At 36.2% G+C, this 14,673-nt stretch overlaps 1 protein-coding gene across 1 annotated transcript; it reads right to left on the reverse strand.

The window, feature by feature from the left end:
- Positions 1-1,646: 1,646 nt before the first annotated feature.
- On the reverse strand, positions 1,647-10,119 carry LOC140154306 (monocarboxylate transporter 13-like). The gene is made up of 4 exons (XM_072176884.1): positions 9,943-10,119; positions 8,672-8,812; positions 4,947-5,756; positions 1,647-3,534 (listed from the first exon to the last, which is right to left on the reverse strand). The coding sequence occupies exons 1-4, from the start codon at positions 10,112-10,114 to the stop codon at positions 3,428-3,430; spliced, it is 1,230 nt and encodes a 409-aa protein (XP_072032985.1). The 5' UTR covers positions 10,115-10,119; the 3' UTR covers positions 1,647-3,427.
- Between the last annotated feature and the right edge of the window lie 4,554 nt (positions 10,120-14,673).

A 14,673-nucleotide genomic window follows, 5' to 3' on the forward strand; every position in this document is an offset into this window, starting at 1 on the left:
CACTAGACGAATCCAGACGAAGTTTTACACGTTTTGAAGCACAGACAGCAGAACCATTGCTTGTTTATCAAAACACTAGACTAGATGTCTCCATGTTTTGCCCCTAATTATAATGGGGGTGTGGCACATATGAGGCAAAAATGACCATTTTGACCCTGTGACCCCTGGATGACCTCCGATATTAAAACTTTTTAAGACTTTTGTAGCCACTGACCCAACACGGGTTGCCTATGCGTTTGGTCGAAATCCGATCACGGATGTAGCACTAGTAGTCAATTGTGAGAAAGAAAGAAAGAAAGAAAGAAAGAAAGAAACAAACAGCAAGAAAAAAATAAGTTAGGCTGCACGCCTAACTTAAGAAGAAAGAATTGAGAAGAGACAGAACAAGCCGACATCCGTCGTCGGCTTGTAATCAAGCATTCGAGCCCGGGTTTGTTTCCTTTTGGTTTATATCTTTATGATATGAATTGAAGCAACTACCACATATTGACAACAAATAAATATAACTTTCATACACATTAACCCTTAATTATTTTATCAGCCTACTGCACAAATAAAATTCACATTTCTAATGCATAAAAAGGAATCCAGATGAGCAATGGGTTTTGGGGTTGTGGTGAGCAGCGGTGGTTTCGGATTAGGATGTATAGGTGCGCCATGGCTACAGAGCTATGCGCTCTGTAGCCATGGCGCCTATGTTCAAGGGTATTAGGTTTGGCAGACAACGGTGGCCGATCATTTAAATGGGGTGACCCTATTGGTTTAGGATATGAATTGTCTTCAAACTTACATACAATATCAAATATCGTCCCCTTTATGCATCTATGTGAGAAAACGAGAATATTTTCAGCGTAAATTAATGTGAATAATTAGCACAATCAGCAAGCCAATGATCATTGCGTGAATTGCATTATGGTCCGGCATCCAGAAACATGCAGCACCGTTGCCGTATTTTTTTAATGATTTTGTAAATTAAAAAACTGAGTTTTCATTCTTGTAGTTTTAATTAATTAATTAATTTTGTAGAGGGGGACATTTTTTCTTATATTTTTTTTCATGTTCCTCGTATCGTGCTTGAGAAGATAAGGTCTTCTTATGTATTTATTTCGCCCCTTATTTCTTTATTTTTGTTTTCAGCGTTTCATTATTACAGAGCCCTTTGACGTAATTTATTTCCCGAGCCGGGCCGAGGTATGTTTTTAGCTGTTATAGAAACAAAAGTGCACAAAATATATTTCCCAATGTAATGTATACATTTTCACATAAAAACAAATAATTTAGGAGTTAAAATGGATGTGAAAAAAATTACCGAAATAACCCCACCGGGAATCGAACCGGGCCTCCCGCGTGGCAGGCGAGAACTCTACCACTGGACCACGAAACCTTTTGAACAAATACGGGAATTTTTAAAATTATATATATATTCAAGTCAAATAATTGCAGTCTCTTCATCAGCGTTTGGTTCCGCTGTTTCCATCCACGATATATACAAAATCACACGTAGCATTATACAAATTATAATGAGGCGATTTACAGGGGTGAAACGCCGTCTGTTGGCGAAAATCCGACCCTTTTCCCACGTGTTTATCCTACCCTAGCAGCGCATCTGAGTGGGTCCCCCAGGGGCAAATAATAATATTTTAAACAATGGTATTACGTCACGGCTTCTTTATTTTTTTTAAAAATTGGCCCTCAAACTCATAATAACAGTCCAATACAAGAATTAACTGCAGAAAGTCATACTTTAATAATCTATCTTCCTGTATAACCGATTATTTGGGATAATTACCGTCCCGTTATCTTGCTATTTGATGACAAAATCAGCGGGACAAATATACGTACCGAGGAAAAAATATGACAGGGCTCACCGATTTGGAGATTTGCTGGCTAGCGAATATTGGCCGTTGCCGGCGGGGTGGAATAGCGTCCAGAACCAGTAGCGTAGACTTGGCGACAGATCTCAGGCCTTGCCGTTTGAGGTGAGCCATCGCTCTCGCTCGCCACCGCTCGCCCAAACCCAATTTCTAGTGAGCGATTTTCCACTCGCCATAGACACTGAATATCGCTCGCTGCGAATCACCCAAATTTGAACTACATTCAAGTTTCAGCATCGATTCTGCGCCCCTTGGGCGCATTTCAGCACAAAATCATTTGAAAGATCATTTTAAGACCAATATTGAACTTCATTATGGTATATTAATGTCAAGAAATTTGGGAGGGACGCCATTGTGTATCCTTAGCCCTGGCGCCACAACCCTTAGCTACGCCACTGAGTGATTTAGCTCTGAGAGTGATTCGACCACTCGCCTATGATCATGCTAGCGAGTGATTGACCACTCGGCTTAAAAATCTAGACGGCAAGGCCTGGATCTACAGATTACGAAAAATTGTGCCATTATCGTCTTTCACTTCTTACTTCATACTGTCTTGACTGTTTTCATGGATTGTTAAATCATGTTGATTCTGGCATTCCCGCTTCAATGACATGCCTCCCGAACATCCTCTGGTAGTTCTTTAACTTGACGACCTCTCTTAAATACCAACAGTTTCTTCTGTGATCATATTGGTGACGTCTCTGAAACTGGTCCACAGTCCTTCCACATTTGTCTCCAAGTATGAGGGGGGGGGGGGTCAAAAAGTCTTAGGTACATTTATATGGAAATATATTTTTCAGTCCCTCCAGTCCCTACATATCTGAACACTCCATTAACATTTGTGTCTTTTGTTTTTGCATTCAAAAAAGGAAACATTTGTCGCAAGCGTTTGAATTATTGTGTTATTACTACCACAATACTTTTACGTTAATATTATTAATTTTGGATATGTGTTGGAGAAATATCTGCCTCTTGATGTATTCACAATTTATTTAATTTCGTTATAAATTCTATAATGATCTACTCACAGCAAAAATCTACATTGATTCAAATACTTATATTTTGTATTGTTGAGCATGTTAAGTCGTATCCTTTTTTTTTCAAGGCACATTATTTAACTAATAGCGTATACTTAATCCAAAGGAAAAACAAATCCAAGTTGCCAACTTCTTGAGAAGATAGCTTACGCTTCCCACAATGCATTTCTTCCCTCTTTTGTGTTGCTATAGACCTTTTCAACGAAAAGATCGGAAAACCGCAGTATTTATTTAGTAAGCTAGGGGATCAAATTGGTGCACAATGAATCAAGCGGAACGTGGTCCTCGCAATCTCTTGCATACACTACAAGCCATACCCAACGCTTGACCGTGTCTTTCACGTAGATTTGTGTTCAGACGAGTGTGTTCAGACGTAATAGTTGCGTTTGCGTAAGCGTCGATGACCCGGAATTGTAAACGGGTCATCCATAACAAACTTCGGAAAACTTCGATTTGAAAAGGTCTATTCAGTGCAATATGGGTCGATATAGAGTGACAAGAAATAAATAATGTGTGTTAATCTTGAGGAATGTAATACGATATCATTGTAACAAGTACTGTCAAGAATGAGAAACCTCCTAATACTATGAAGAGAAAGGCTGATCCTTGGTCAAGAAGATAACCTGTAGAAATGAAAAAGAACAAACGTTTCTCAGGGGCATCGTCTCTTTTACATCTACTATACTTTTATGGATCACAAAGGCCAAATACCTTTTACCCAAATTCATTTCAGAATGCACAACAAAACACACTGAATTGTATAGTACCATGACCACGGATGACTGGGCAAAGTTCATTCACATAAACATAAGTGCATACAATATTTTACAAATGTTTACTTATCCGGTAGTCTTCTTTTTCCTTTTGATTATAAAGTTCTGTTGCACTCAATGTTCCCGGACGAATGACGTCAAACGTGTCCAGCGAAGGCCACTGTCCAGCGAAGTCCCAACTGTTAACTTGAACTTATATAATCCAATGCGTACAAATCCTGGTACAGATGGCAATCTCACCATCCACCCGCTTTCTTTAGGAAACAGGCTTTATTCCACGTGCTGCTCCACTTACATTGACAGATTTGTCTTTTCCCCTTTTCGTAAACTAGACTTCAGCAAGTCTAAGGAACATATAACTAATTCCCTTTTTGGCAAGTCTTGCGGTTAGCACAGCTGTGTGAGTGAACATGACACCACTGCCCGCCCACTGCATACACACGTGCATGGTGAAATTTGAATTTTGACAGATATATTTACAATAAAAACACCTTTAAAAGGTTGGTCGATTTCACATTTTATGTTATCTACAGAAGGTGTGAATTATCCTTCATGCATACATCACTTTAGATCTGAAATCGACCAAGCAATAATGACACACGGGCAATTCTAAAACAACATCTTTTGCACAGAGTTCAATGGGATTTGAAAAGTAAAGTGGCAGTTGAAACTCTAGTGATAACACTTTTACAGTGCATGATGGGGCTTCCTTAAATCATCCTCTGATCTCATTCGTTCTGATTGGAAAAGTAGCACTTTCGCTACGTAAAACAATGTAGCTATGCAATCATATAGCTCATACTTGGATCACTGGCATATATCTGCCACGGAAATCTATTGCTTCTGTCTCTGATACCGAACTAGTAAAACTCAAAAGTCCCAGTTATATTAAAAGATCATTCTGTCACATTCACCATATTTTAGCCACATGTTTTTTTCATACGCAATGATCATTCTGTAAAATATGAGGATTTCCCAATCCACTGACTGACTTTGTTAATATTGTGATAACATGATTAAATCATGGAGGGAATTCCCATCTTTCATAAAATAGCTTTTGCAAACAAAGTTAAATGATTAAAAGCTATTAAATTAAAAAGGGCACAACGTTACAATGTTAAATCCCTAATATGTAAATTATCTGACGCTCATTTCAGCACGAAATATCAATGTTTAATCATTTTAATTGAGAGAGAGAGAGACTGGGTGAGCCAGTCAAAAAAGAGGATGTGCTCTTACTTCAAGCTATTTCAGCTACTCACCTGAAATAAAACCAGCAACGAAATCTCCAAGAGCGAAGAACATCCAAGCAAAGCTGAATCCTTCAACCACACGATCTTCTCCCAATACCTCTGTTGCAGCTGCAAATGTCAAAATTGGCAATATTCCAGTAGCGAATCCATTTACAAAGGCAATAAGTGCCAATGCCCAGAAGCTGTTTACAAGGACGTCAAAACCAAAGGCTATTGCATTAGCCGAAGCTAATATAACCATTAATTGTATTGCCGTTATGTTACAATTCTTGATTATTGGTCCCATCAAAGGCCGGCCAAATAAAGCGCCCAGTCCACCGCAAAATGATAGGAATGAGGCAGTTTGAGGTGGTAAACCTTTTCCAATGGCATGAGGTACGAGAAATATTGTCCATCCTGTAAACACTACGCCAGTAAGCATATGTGCAGCAATAATCGGAATGAATTTAGGATTTTTTATGAGATAGAATGAAATGTATCTTGAAATATTAGCAGATACATTCCGTATATTGGGGCACCTGGACTGCTGAGCGGCAGATTCGTCTGTTACTGGGATCGCAGAATATGGTTGTGCGGCTATATCCCTTCTCTGGTTTACTAATAGGCCACAAACAACAAGATGGGAATTAAGGGCGCTTAGTAGCATAAGAGCTCCTCTCCAGCCATAAATCTGAATCAGGAATTCACATATGGGTGGTAGAACCATCATACCTAGTGCGCCACCTGCACTTGTCAAACCCCAGATGTGGTTGGTATTACTGGGGAAGTAATTTTTGGTTGTAGCCAAAGAAGCTATGAAGACCATGTTAAAGCTGCACCCTGTAAACGGAAATATGAAGTTGATCATAATATGATAATCTACTTTGTTTAAATATGACCGTTCGTAGGTCCAATATAGGCATACGGTCTATCTAAAAACGTAATAATTTTGAGGACAGGTTACCTCCAATCTGTTTGTTGGTACGGTTTACGGGAAGTATTCGGCAATTGTGTATATAAACTACAATAAGGGACATGTCATGATCTGTGCTGCACATTTAGTGCACATGTTGACCAAAAAAAAGAAAGACAAGGAAATTACTGATAGCCAACATATTCTGTCTTTATCATGTTTACGGAGCCACATACAGGGTGTCCCAGAAAAAATTACCGAGCGAATAAAATTGAACGTAAGTCGAGAAATAGACATCAGAATCAAAAAATTTTAAAATGTATCGCATAGCTTATTTTGTTGTGCATCACATACGAAAACTTTATTTGATTCGGTTGCCTGGTTGCGAAGAAATGAACGATTACATAATGCGTGCATCAATTCAGTTCATTCCAAGTTTGATCAACAGGCGCTTTTTTCATACTCGCTCACCGCTTCCTAAAGTTTGTGTATCTTATTAAATTTAGTCCACATTATCTATTTTATAATCGGACGGTGTTATGTGATATGTCATTCATGCCTTCACTGAAGATGAATAACAGTTTGTCGAGAAAACTTTGATTTCTGCAATTGGAAGCTTTCCAACTTCAATTCTTTATGTTGTGCAAATATATTATATTTTAACTTTCTAATGAACATTTGAGCCAAGAATAACAATGATCAAGTGCTTACAGCTTTACGTGTGATTTTTGATGCCATGCAACATTAATGTTGAAGTTTTAAAAGATTTAAACTTTGCATTATAATTTCTTGGAAATATTCGAAAAACAGTAATGTGTGTGTGAAAATTTTTAAGCCAGCTGGAATTCTTTATGCAATAATTCTTTATGCAACATTTATATCTACATTAACGAAAATGTATATTTACAAATACCGAGCATCATCTTACATGCAAGCTTTCATTTTCAATATCGTGCAGGTTTTAAAATTTGAACAAAACCTAATTAAATGTTTTGCAAGAAACAGATTGTTTAAAAAGAACGAAAAGGATTTCACAGAAATATGAAGCCCATGGACAGTTAACCATTAGTATGCATTGTGTTGAATGATCTTTCTTTCAAACTTGGAATGAAGTGAATTGACGCATGCGTTATGTAATCGCTCATTTCTTCGCGATCAGTCGACCGATTCCAGTAAAATTAGCATATAAGATGCAGAATAAAATGGGCTACACGCTGATGTTTAGATTTTTTTTTTTTTTTGTCTATTTCTCGACTTATATCCAAATTTATTCGCCCGGTAATTTTTTCTGGGACACCCTGTATTATCAGTGGCGAAGCGCTACCCAGCAAACACAAAAATATTTTTAAAACGTTTTAAACATGTTATATTTTGGGGTTTGGTTTAGATAAAAACGTTTAATAACATTAAAATGTTGGGTTATATAAAGGTCATGGAAACGTTTTAAAACGTTTTAAATGAAAACATAATGCAACAATATTTTTAAATTGTTTTAAAAATGTTATTGTAAAATATTTTTTGATATTTTGTTAACACTTAAGTAACATTATATTAGCATATTTGCAATAGGTTATCAACTGATATTTTTGAATGTTATAAAAATGTTTTATACCCTTTATACGTCCTTAATATAACCCGACATTTAAACGTTTTCTGCCAACCTTTTCTAACCTTTTACGAATGATGTCGAAAACGTTTTGTGTTTGCTGGGTAGTCATCCTATGGGGGAAGGGGCATCAACCGTGGGGAACCAATTTTCCTATGAATTATCTAAATTTTCAAATCGATAGGAAGAGCACGTGCCCCCCCTTGCCCCTATGACGCTACGCCACTGCTCACTAATATTAGGGTGGCCACAATGCTAGCTATTGTGTGTACCCTGCTTACATACACAAATGTATGGTGGAAATTGTAACAGATTCTGCAGCAGTTGGAAAACTTTTGGGCATTTTGAATTCCATATAATTTGTCTCCTAGTAACTTCTGTGCAAACCCGACTACCTAATTAGAAATTAGAACATTTTCTGCTCGTAATGAAGGTGAATATAGCATTTTTGTACGGTCACGCATAAAAAAGTTACGCACAAAATAATTTTTTGTCATCAAATAAAACTATTTTCCCAAAGATGTACAATTATGCTATATTCAGTTTTACAATCTAGACCCTCAGAGCAAAATCCTGTGCAAAAATCAGACCAATTTGGTTGTGTAGTTTGGGAAATACAGGCCTTTGAAGGTCATAATTGGCACATACTAGCGCCCTCAATGGTGAAAATCACACATATTTACCTTAAAAGTCCTGGCAAAAGAGTTATTTTTGTGATTTCAGCCATTTTAAAAATGTTGTAAAGAAGCAAATATAGCAATTATGACCCTGGATTTTTTTTAATATTTGCATAAATGAACATTAAATAAACAAAAACAATACATCTCATGCCTTCTTTGGCTTTATTCCCACAATTATCGCTTCATGAATATGCAAATTTATGACAAAATCAGGATTTTCCTAAAAATGGGGTAAAATGGCCAATTTTGTGAATCTTTATAAGGCTGTATCTTCGCAACGGATTGTCCGATTGAGTTGATTCAAAAGTTTTTGAAATCATTTTGCAGAAGGAACAATCCTGATAGGAAAAGTAATTCCAGGGGTGGGTTTGAAATTTTCATGTGACCACCCTACTAATATAACGTTTTTCTTCCATGGTATCAAGACTTCGCAATAACGACCCGCGGAATAACGATTCATTGGATATGGATACGTACTAATCATTCTTTCTGGTAATATGCATGAATTTACAAAAGAATTTACTAAAAACCAAACAAATATGATTATAATACGAACCTGTGAATATGATCAAAACACCAAACCATGTAATAGTATTCACCAGCGCTGCAAACGACAAGCTACATGCGCATAAGATACCACCAAAAACTAAGACATGTCTCTCTCCAAATGTGCAAGTAGCGTAATCCGATAGCGGAGCTTTATCAAGTGAAAAATAAATAAACAAAATACGTCACAAAAAGAAAGTAACCACTCATTTGAGTGGTCACAGATTGAACTATGAATAATCTTTTGTTTCATAAAGTGACCACGTAAAACAGACCTCAAACAGAACGCTACTTTATTTTATTGCCACATTTTAGCTCCAATGCCATACAATTTTGTGCTTAGGCGACAAAAAAAGAAAACCCTGTTCTACGAGCCCGACCGACCCAGATTTTGAACAAATTGGGAAGAAAAAAAATTTCCTGTACAAATGAATACCGACCCAAATTTCGGAAATTTCAGGAACAATTTTTGTTTTTTTGTATTTCCTCAAATTGCAAATTATTTACAGATTTTGGAAATTTTTTGGGTCATTTTCCAAAAAAAATTAAAAATGGCCGACCGACAGACCCTACTTGAAAGGTCCGTCCGCCTGTAGAACATGGTTTATTTTTTCGTCGCCTTAAAGCCATATTTTAAAATTTACTGAGGTGAACGCCCTTATTGTAATGTACTTTATTAAACTAACATACCCTGCAAAACTCCAGGCTTTAGGTGCTGTGGTTGTGACAAAATCCGAGGTTTTGAATAGTCTTACTCTTACGCCCCAGGTGGTGTCAATTAAACGAAGAGGAATAAAACGGCGGCGTACGTCGTTTAATTATTACGACCAAAACATAAGTCGAACGTGTACGCGATACCTTCATAACAGTAGCATGGCGTGCGGGAAGGTCATAACACATCAAATGGACCGACCTCCGTCACGATCGACAGAGTGGTACGCATTGGCGGCATATGATTTCTTTGTTTTGTCTGATATGTTCGGGTCTGAATTAAAGGGGCATATCTGACAGTGAACACTAACATTTTGTGGAAAAGAAATGCAATTCTCTTTCTTATGGAAATGTTACAATATGGCTTTAATACAATACTGAATTCGATCAGGAACCAGGCAAATAGTATAATATCCTTACAAATATTTTTGGAACATTCCACGTGTTTCAGTGCAATTGCTTACTATTACCATGATTACTTCGAAAGTTTGATCTTAAAAGTTTATCATCAATCACGATGTGATGTAAAAATTAAACTACTTATATGGTTAACAATTAACATCATCTTACAAATAACATTGGTAAATGCTCTGCATGTAGCTATCCATATTCCCAATGCTGTGCTCGATGTTTGAAGGCCTTCCTGAAGCGGTTGAAAAAACACGCCGAAACATTTCAGAGTTCCTAATTCCCAGAAGTTGACCAGAAATATAGCTAAAATAATGCCGATAAACTTTAACATGGTGATCATCTAAAACCAAAATGTACAATGTTAAAATGCTTAGATTTGTCAAAAACATCAAAATGCTCCGATTTTTCCAAAAGAGGTGTCAAAATGTTTGTTTTGATCAAACAATTCAAATAAGGATAGGACTGCCCCATCTTGGATGTTTCGTTACCTACAGCAAAATAGGTCAAGGTCAATTAGGCCTCAATGGAACTTGACCTATTTTGCTGTGTTACCTAGGTAACGAAACATCTTTGATGGTGCAATCCTACCCTTATTTGAATTGTTTTATCAAAACGAACAATTCAACCTCTTTTGGCAAAATCGAGCATTTGAACTTTAAACAGGGTCAAATAATTGATTGTTATGTAGAATATGAAAGTGAAAAAGAAGATTATCGGTCAAATATTACCCTAAACTAGAATAATCTTTTCTTGATTCACGGTCATTGGTTTCAGGAACAATAACACAAAACGACCAGTAAGATATTACCCTGACGTTCATTGTATACATAAACTTAGTCTGTTCAATTTTGCATAAAGCGAAAAAATTTGAAAGATTTTGCCAGTTCTATTTATCTATTAACTGAATCATCTTCCAAACACCGTCGCACAGTGGGCCAGTTCAAAGTCAAAGTGTGCCAAAACCCTAATTTGGTGACTATCAATGTTCCAATATTATATAAGAGGATGAACTTTAAAAGGGATCTGGAATGAGCGTTTTGAGCGTTTAGACAGTATTTTTTGTGGGACATGAAAGCACATCAGGAATGTCGAATTGCATTCTGAATGCGCAGAATGTCTTTCTGATATCAAATAATTTTCATTTTTTGAAATTCACGATATAATACAAATTTTATGACAAATTATTAAAATTTGATATTTTTCAAATTTTTGATATATAACAGTCCTCGAAGTAAATTTTATAAATCTAATGATATATTCTTAAAGTGTATGTAGCTGGGATGAAAAAATTTGACCTTTCATATTGAAGATATGGATTTTTTTCCCAAAAAGACCTAATTTTGTTGGTGTTTTGGGAAAAAAAATCCATATCTTCAATACGAAAGGTCAAAATTTTCAATTGATCGTCGGCTTTTCATCCCACCTACATACACTTTAAGAACATCCCAGCAAACACAAAAACGTTTCTAAAACGTTTTAAATAAGTTATATTTTGGGTTTTGGTTTAGGTAAAAACGTTTTAATAACATTAAAATGTCGGGTTTTACAAAGGTCATGAAATCGTTTTAAAACGTTTTGTATGAAAACACACTACAACAATATTTTTAAAATGTTTTCGAAATGTCATTGTAAACTATTTTTGCAAACATTGTTGGCCAAATATTTTATCATCACTTAAATAACATTATGTTAAAATATTTGCACCCAGCAAACACAGAAATGTTCTTAAAATGTTTTTTACAAAACGTTTTAATAACATTTAAATGTCGGGTTATATAAAGGTCGTGAAAACATTTTAAAACGTTATTGTAAATATTTTGGGTAAACATTTTTGCAAAATATTTTTCAACCCCAAAATAACATTCTGTTTAGAATGATTTGTACCAAGTTTTCAAAATGTTTTTGGAATGTTATTAAAACGTTTTATACCCTTTATATAACCCGACATTTAAATGTTTTCTGTAAAACATTTGTGTTTGCTGTGCAGTAAATTACCAACAAATGTTATTTAATGTTATGAAAACGTTTTATACCATTAATGTACCCTTTATATAACCCGACATTTAAACGTTTTCTGACAACCTTTTATAACCTTTTGCGAATGATGTCGAAAACGTTTTGTGTTTGCTGGGAATGGGATATTATCAGATTTATAAAGTTTGCTTCAAGTACTGTTAAATATTCATAACCTCATTGATATACGCAGAAAGTGCGATCCAATCACAGATAATAACTTTTAAATACGCGGACGCAAATGCAGGTCATTGAAAAAGTATAATGACCGCGTCTCGTGACGTAGCTAAAAGTACGCTCTACAATGACCGCGTTACGTGACGTGTTACGCGTTCGAACAATTTACGCGGACGCTGGCCGCCGTATTTGGACATTCAGTGCATGATTGCGTGCTAGTGTGGTCGCTAGCGGTATTTCCTTAATGGGCTATTCGACTTTTTTTACAGGGAAAACGACAGATAAAGTTAAAATTGAGTTCTGTTTTCAAATTAAAAGAAGAAAATGTGACGTTAATTGAATCTTAAAATTGAATATCCCTCGGTTCAATGTTTAGATATTTCACAATACCCTCAAAACAACTGATGCGCAGTCATTAACCTCTAATCAAAAATATCAATTTTTAATCATTGGCCATAAAATGTGTATTACATTGCGAATTTCAAAAAATCAAAATTATTTGATATCAGAAGGACATTCTTCGTATTCAGAATGCAATTCGATATGTTTGATGTGCTCTAATATCCCACAATAAATACTGTCCAAAGGTTCATACCCCACCCCTTAAGAATATTTTCATTAAAATATTTCACCCTTGGTTTATTCTTTAAGGTGATATTTTTTTATAATAAACACGCAAAATCGCCACAATCTGCTTCTTATCAGAAAAATTGATTTTGGGATGTTTTTATTCGTTCAATGGAAAGAATATTTTCATTCGGTGAAATATGAACTGTTCCATTCAACTCGGCAAAGCCTCGCTGAATGGAACATTCCATGTTTCACCTCATGAAAATATTCTTGCCATTGTACTCATAAACATTCAATATTTGTATACTATAAATAGCAAAATATTCAATAGTAATTGACCAATCAAATGGTAAGAATCTTTGTATGAGTTATAAAATGAACACTGACTAACATTTTGTGAAGGAAAAAAAATTTGTATGGAAAGATTGCTTTCCATCCTATAGAACCCGTCACTTAGGCTTATTTCCCAGTAAAGTCATTTTGAAAGCGGGTCAGCGGGACGAATTTGAAAAAGTATTATACGGAGAGAAGATGAATTACTTAGGCTTGTAAATACTTGGGCAGGGAAAGTTTATACTATAGTACACAGTATATTATCGTAAGCCATGTCTATCAATATACGCATGGGCTCGGTCGAGATTTATCGGTCGTTCGGTTAAAATCAAAGCGACTCCGGCTATTTTGACAAATCAGCGCAAATAACACGCTAATTCTTATTTCATTACACTCGAACGAATTAGAGAGGTTGCGATTTCAAACGCCGTGATCATGCGCTCGTCTATATACTTCAAGATCACTCTTCTGTGACGGAGCGAGGTCGCTGATCTCGCCAGTATAGAGGCCCTGCATGCTTTTATCAATTGGCTCCAAACAAAGGATTTGAACCGGTGTCCTTCACCGTAATCATGGCGCAGTGCAGTCCATTCAATCAAATTTTGTCATCAACCTATTTAATCGTTGTGCATTTGTTATGTGTGTGAGACGAACTGTCGCGGTAGATTACAATCATGCTTTTGCTGAATGCATTTGAGTAGTCCACCATATTTACGGTATGATATGTCATATGCACAACATCTATTGAAGAGTCTGCACGTACGAAATGAACGTGTGGACAACGTAAAAAATGTACAAAATAAAAAATGTTATAATAATTATATCACAGACAGTCAAGGATATTGGAAATACGAAGGAAAGTCTAACTATTAATATGATCTATTTTGTTTGTAAGAAATCATTATAATAAAGCAACAGTACGGTAAGATGTGAACATTTGACTTCATTCATATAAGCGGTTAGGTTTCATTATCACAAAATCACATTTTTGTTCCTAAAATGGGGGTTATAGCGCCCTCAACGGGCACTCTCTCCATAGGGCTACATGTACAGACCAGTTATAGACAAATAGCCCTAAAATAAAACTGACTTGTTCATTTTCCTCAAATTTTGCATATGATGTAGATTTAACATCTGGAATATAATGAAAGTGGTGTCGTTGCTGCTCTTCTAAATTCATTTTTAAAATGTCCGTCCCAGACCAAGGTGCGTTCATACGTGCAGATTGTCAACTGAAATGTGTGTAAGATCGGCCGTATAAAAAAAGAGATTTCGATTTGCATCTTTAATACAAACGCACAGAATAACACACGGAAGGACGTCTAAATTTGACAGTTACGTCACGCCCGGGCGTCAGGCGTCACCCGGTTCATGCAACGCGACTAATTTTCCCCACGAAAAATATAATTTTGAAAATAAAGTCATGATATATGCATGTAGTGGTCATTAATCTATTGAAATATTTGGGTTTTTTGTTTGACAACCATAATATTCTGAATACTGAAATACAATTAATTTTAAGGGGCATGTTAACCCTGGTTTATAGTCATAATCAAAAGCATGCTGTATTGAAGTAGCAGACCCGGAGACCACTATACTATTTTGCAGTAAACCTTTGACGAGCGCGACTACGATGTTACAAATTCGGAGCTAACAACGCGTACGTACGCGCACAGTTCATTCATAAATTTCCACTCGGCAACAGCAGATCGCCTCAGCAGCCAATCAGAGACAAGTGCGTCCAACGCAGTAAATCATATAGTCTCGGTCCCAGCCGATTTGTGCTCCTTCGTCACT

This window comes from Amphiura filiformis, chromosome 1 (assembly GCF_039555335.1).
Source record: "Amphiura filiformis chromosome 1, Afil_fr2py, whole genome shotgun sequence".
Taxonomy (NCBI): domain Eukaryota; kingdom Metazoa; phylum Echinodermata; class Ophiuroidea; order Amphilepidida; family Amphiuridae; genus Amphiura; species Amphiura filiformis.

Bases quoted from the DNA above. Each gene is read 5' to 3' on its own strand.
- LOC140154306 (XM_072176884.1), bottom strand. From the start codon at position 10,114: ATGTTAAAGTTTATCGGCATTATTTTAGCTATATTTCTGGTCAACTTC. The intron at 8,813-9,942 runs GTAAGATGATGT...CACTTGATAAAG, and splicing joins AGCATTTACCAATGTTATTT to CTCCGCTATCGGATTACGCT. The intron at 3,535-4,946 runs GTGAGTAGCTGA...TCATTTCTACAG, and splicing joins CGTTGCTGGTTTTATTTCAG to GTTATCTTCTTGACCAAGGA.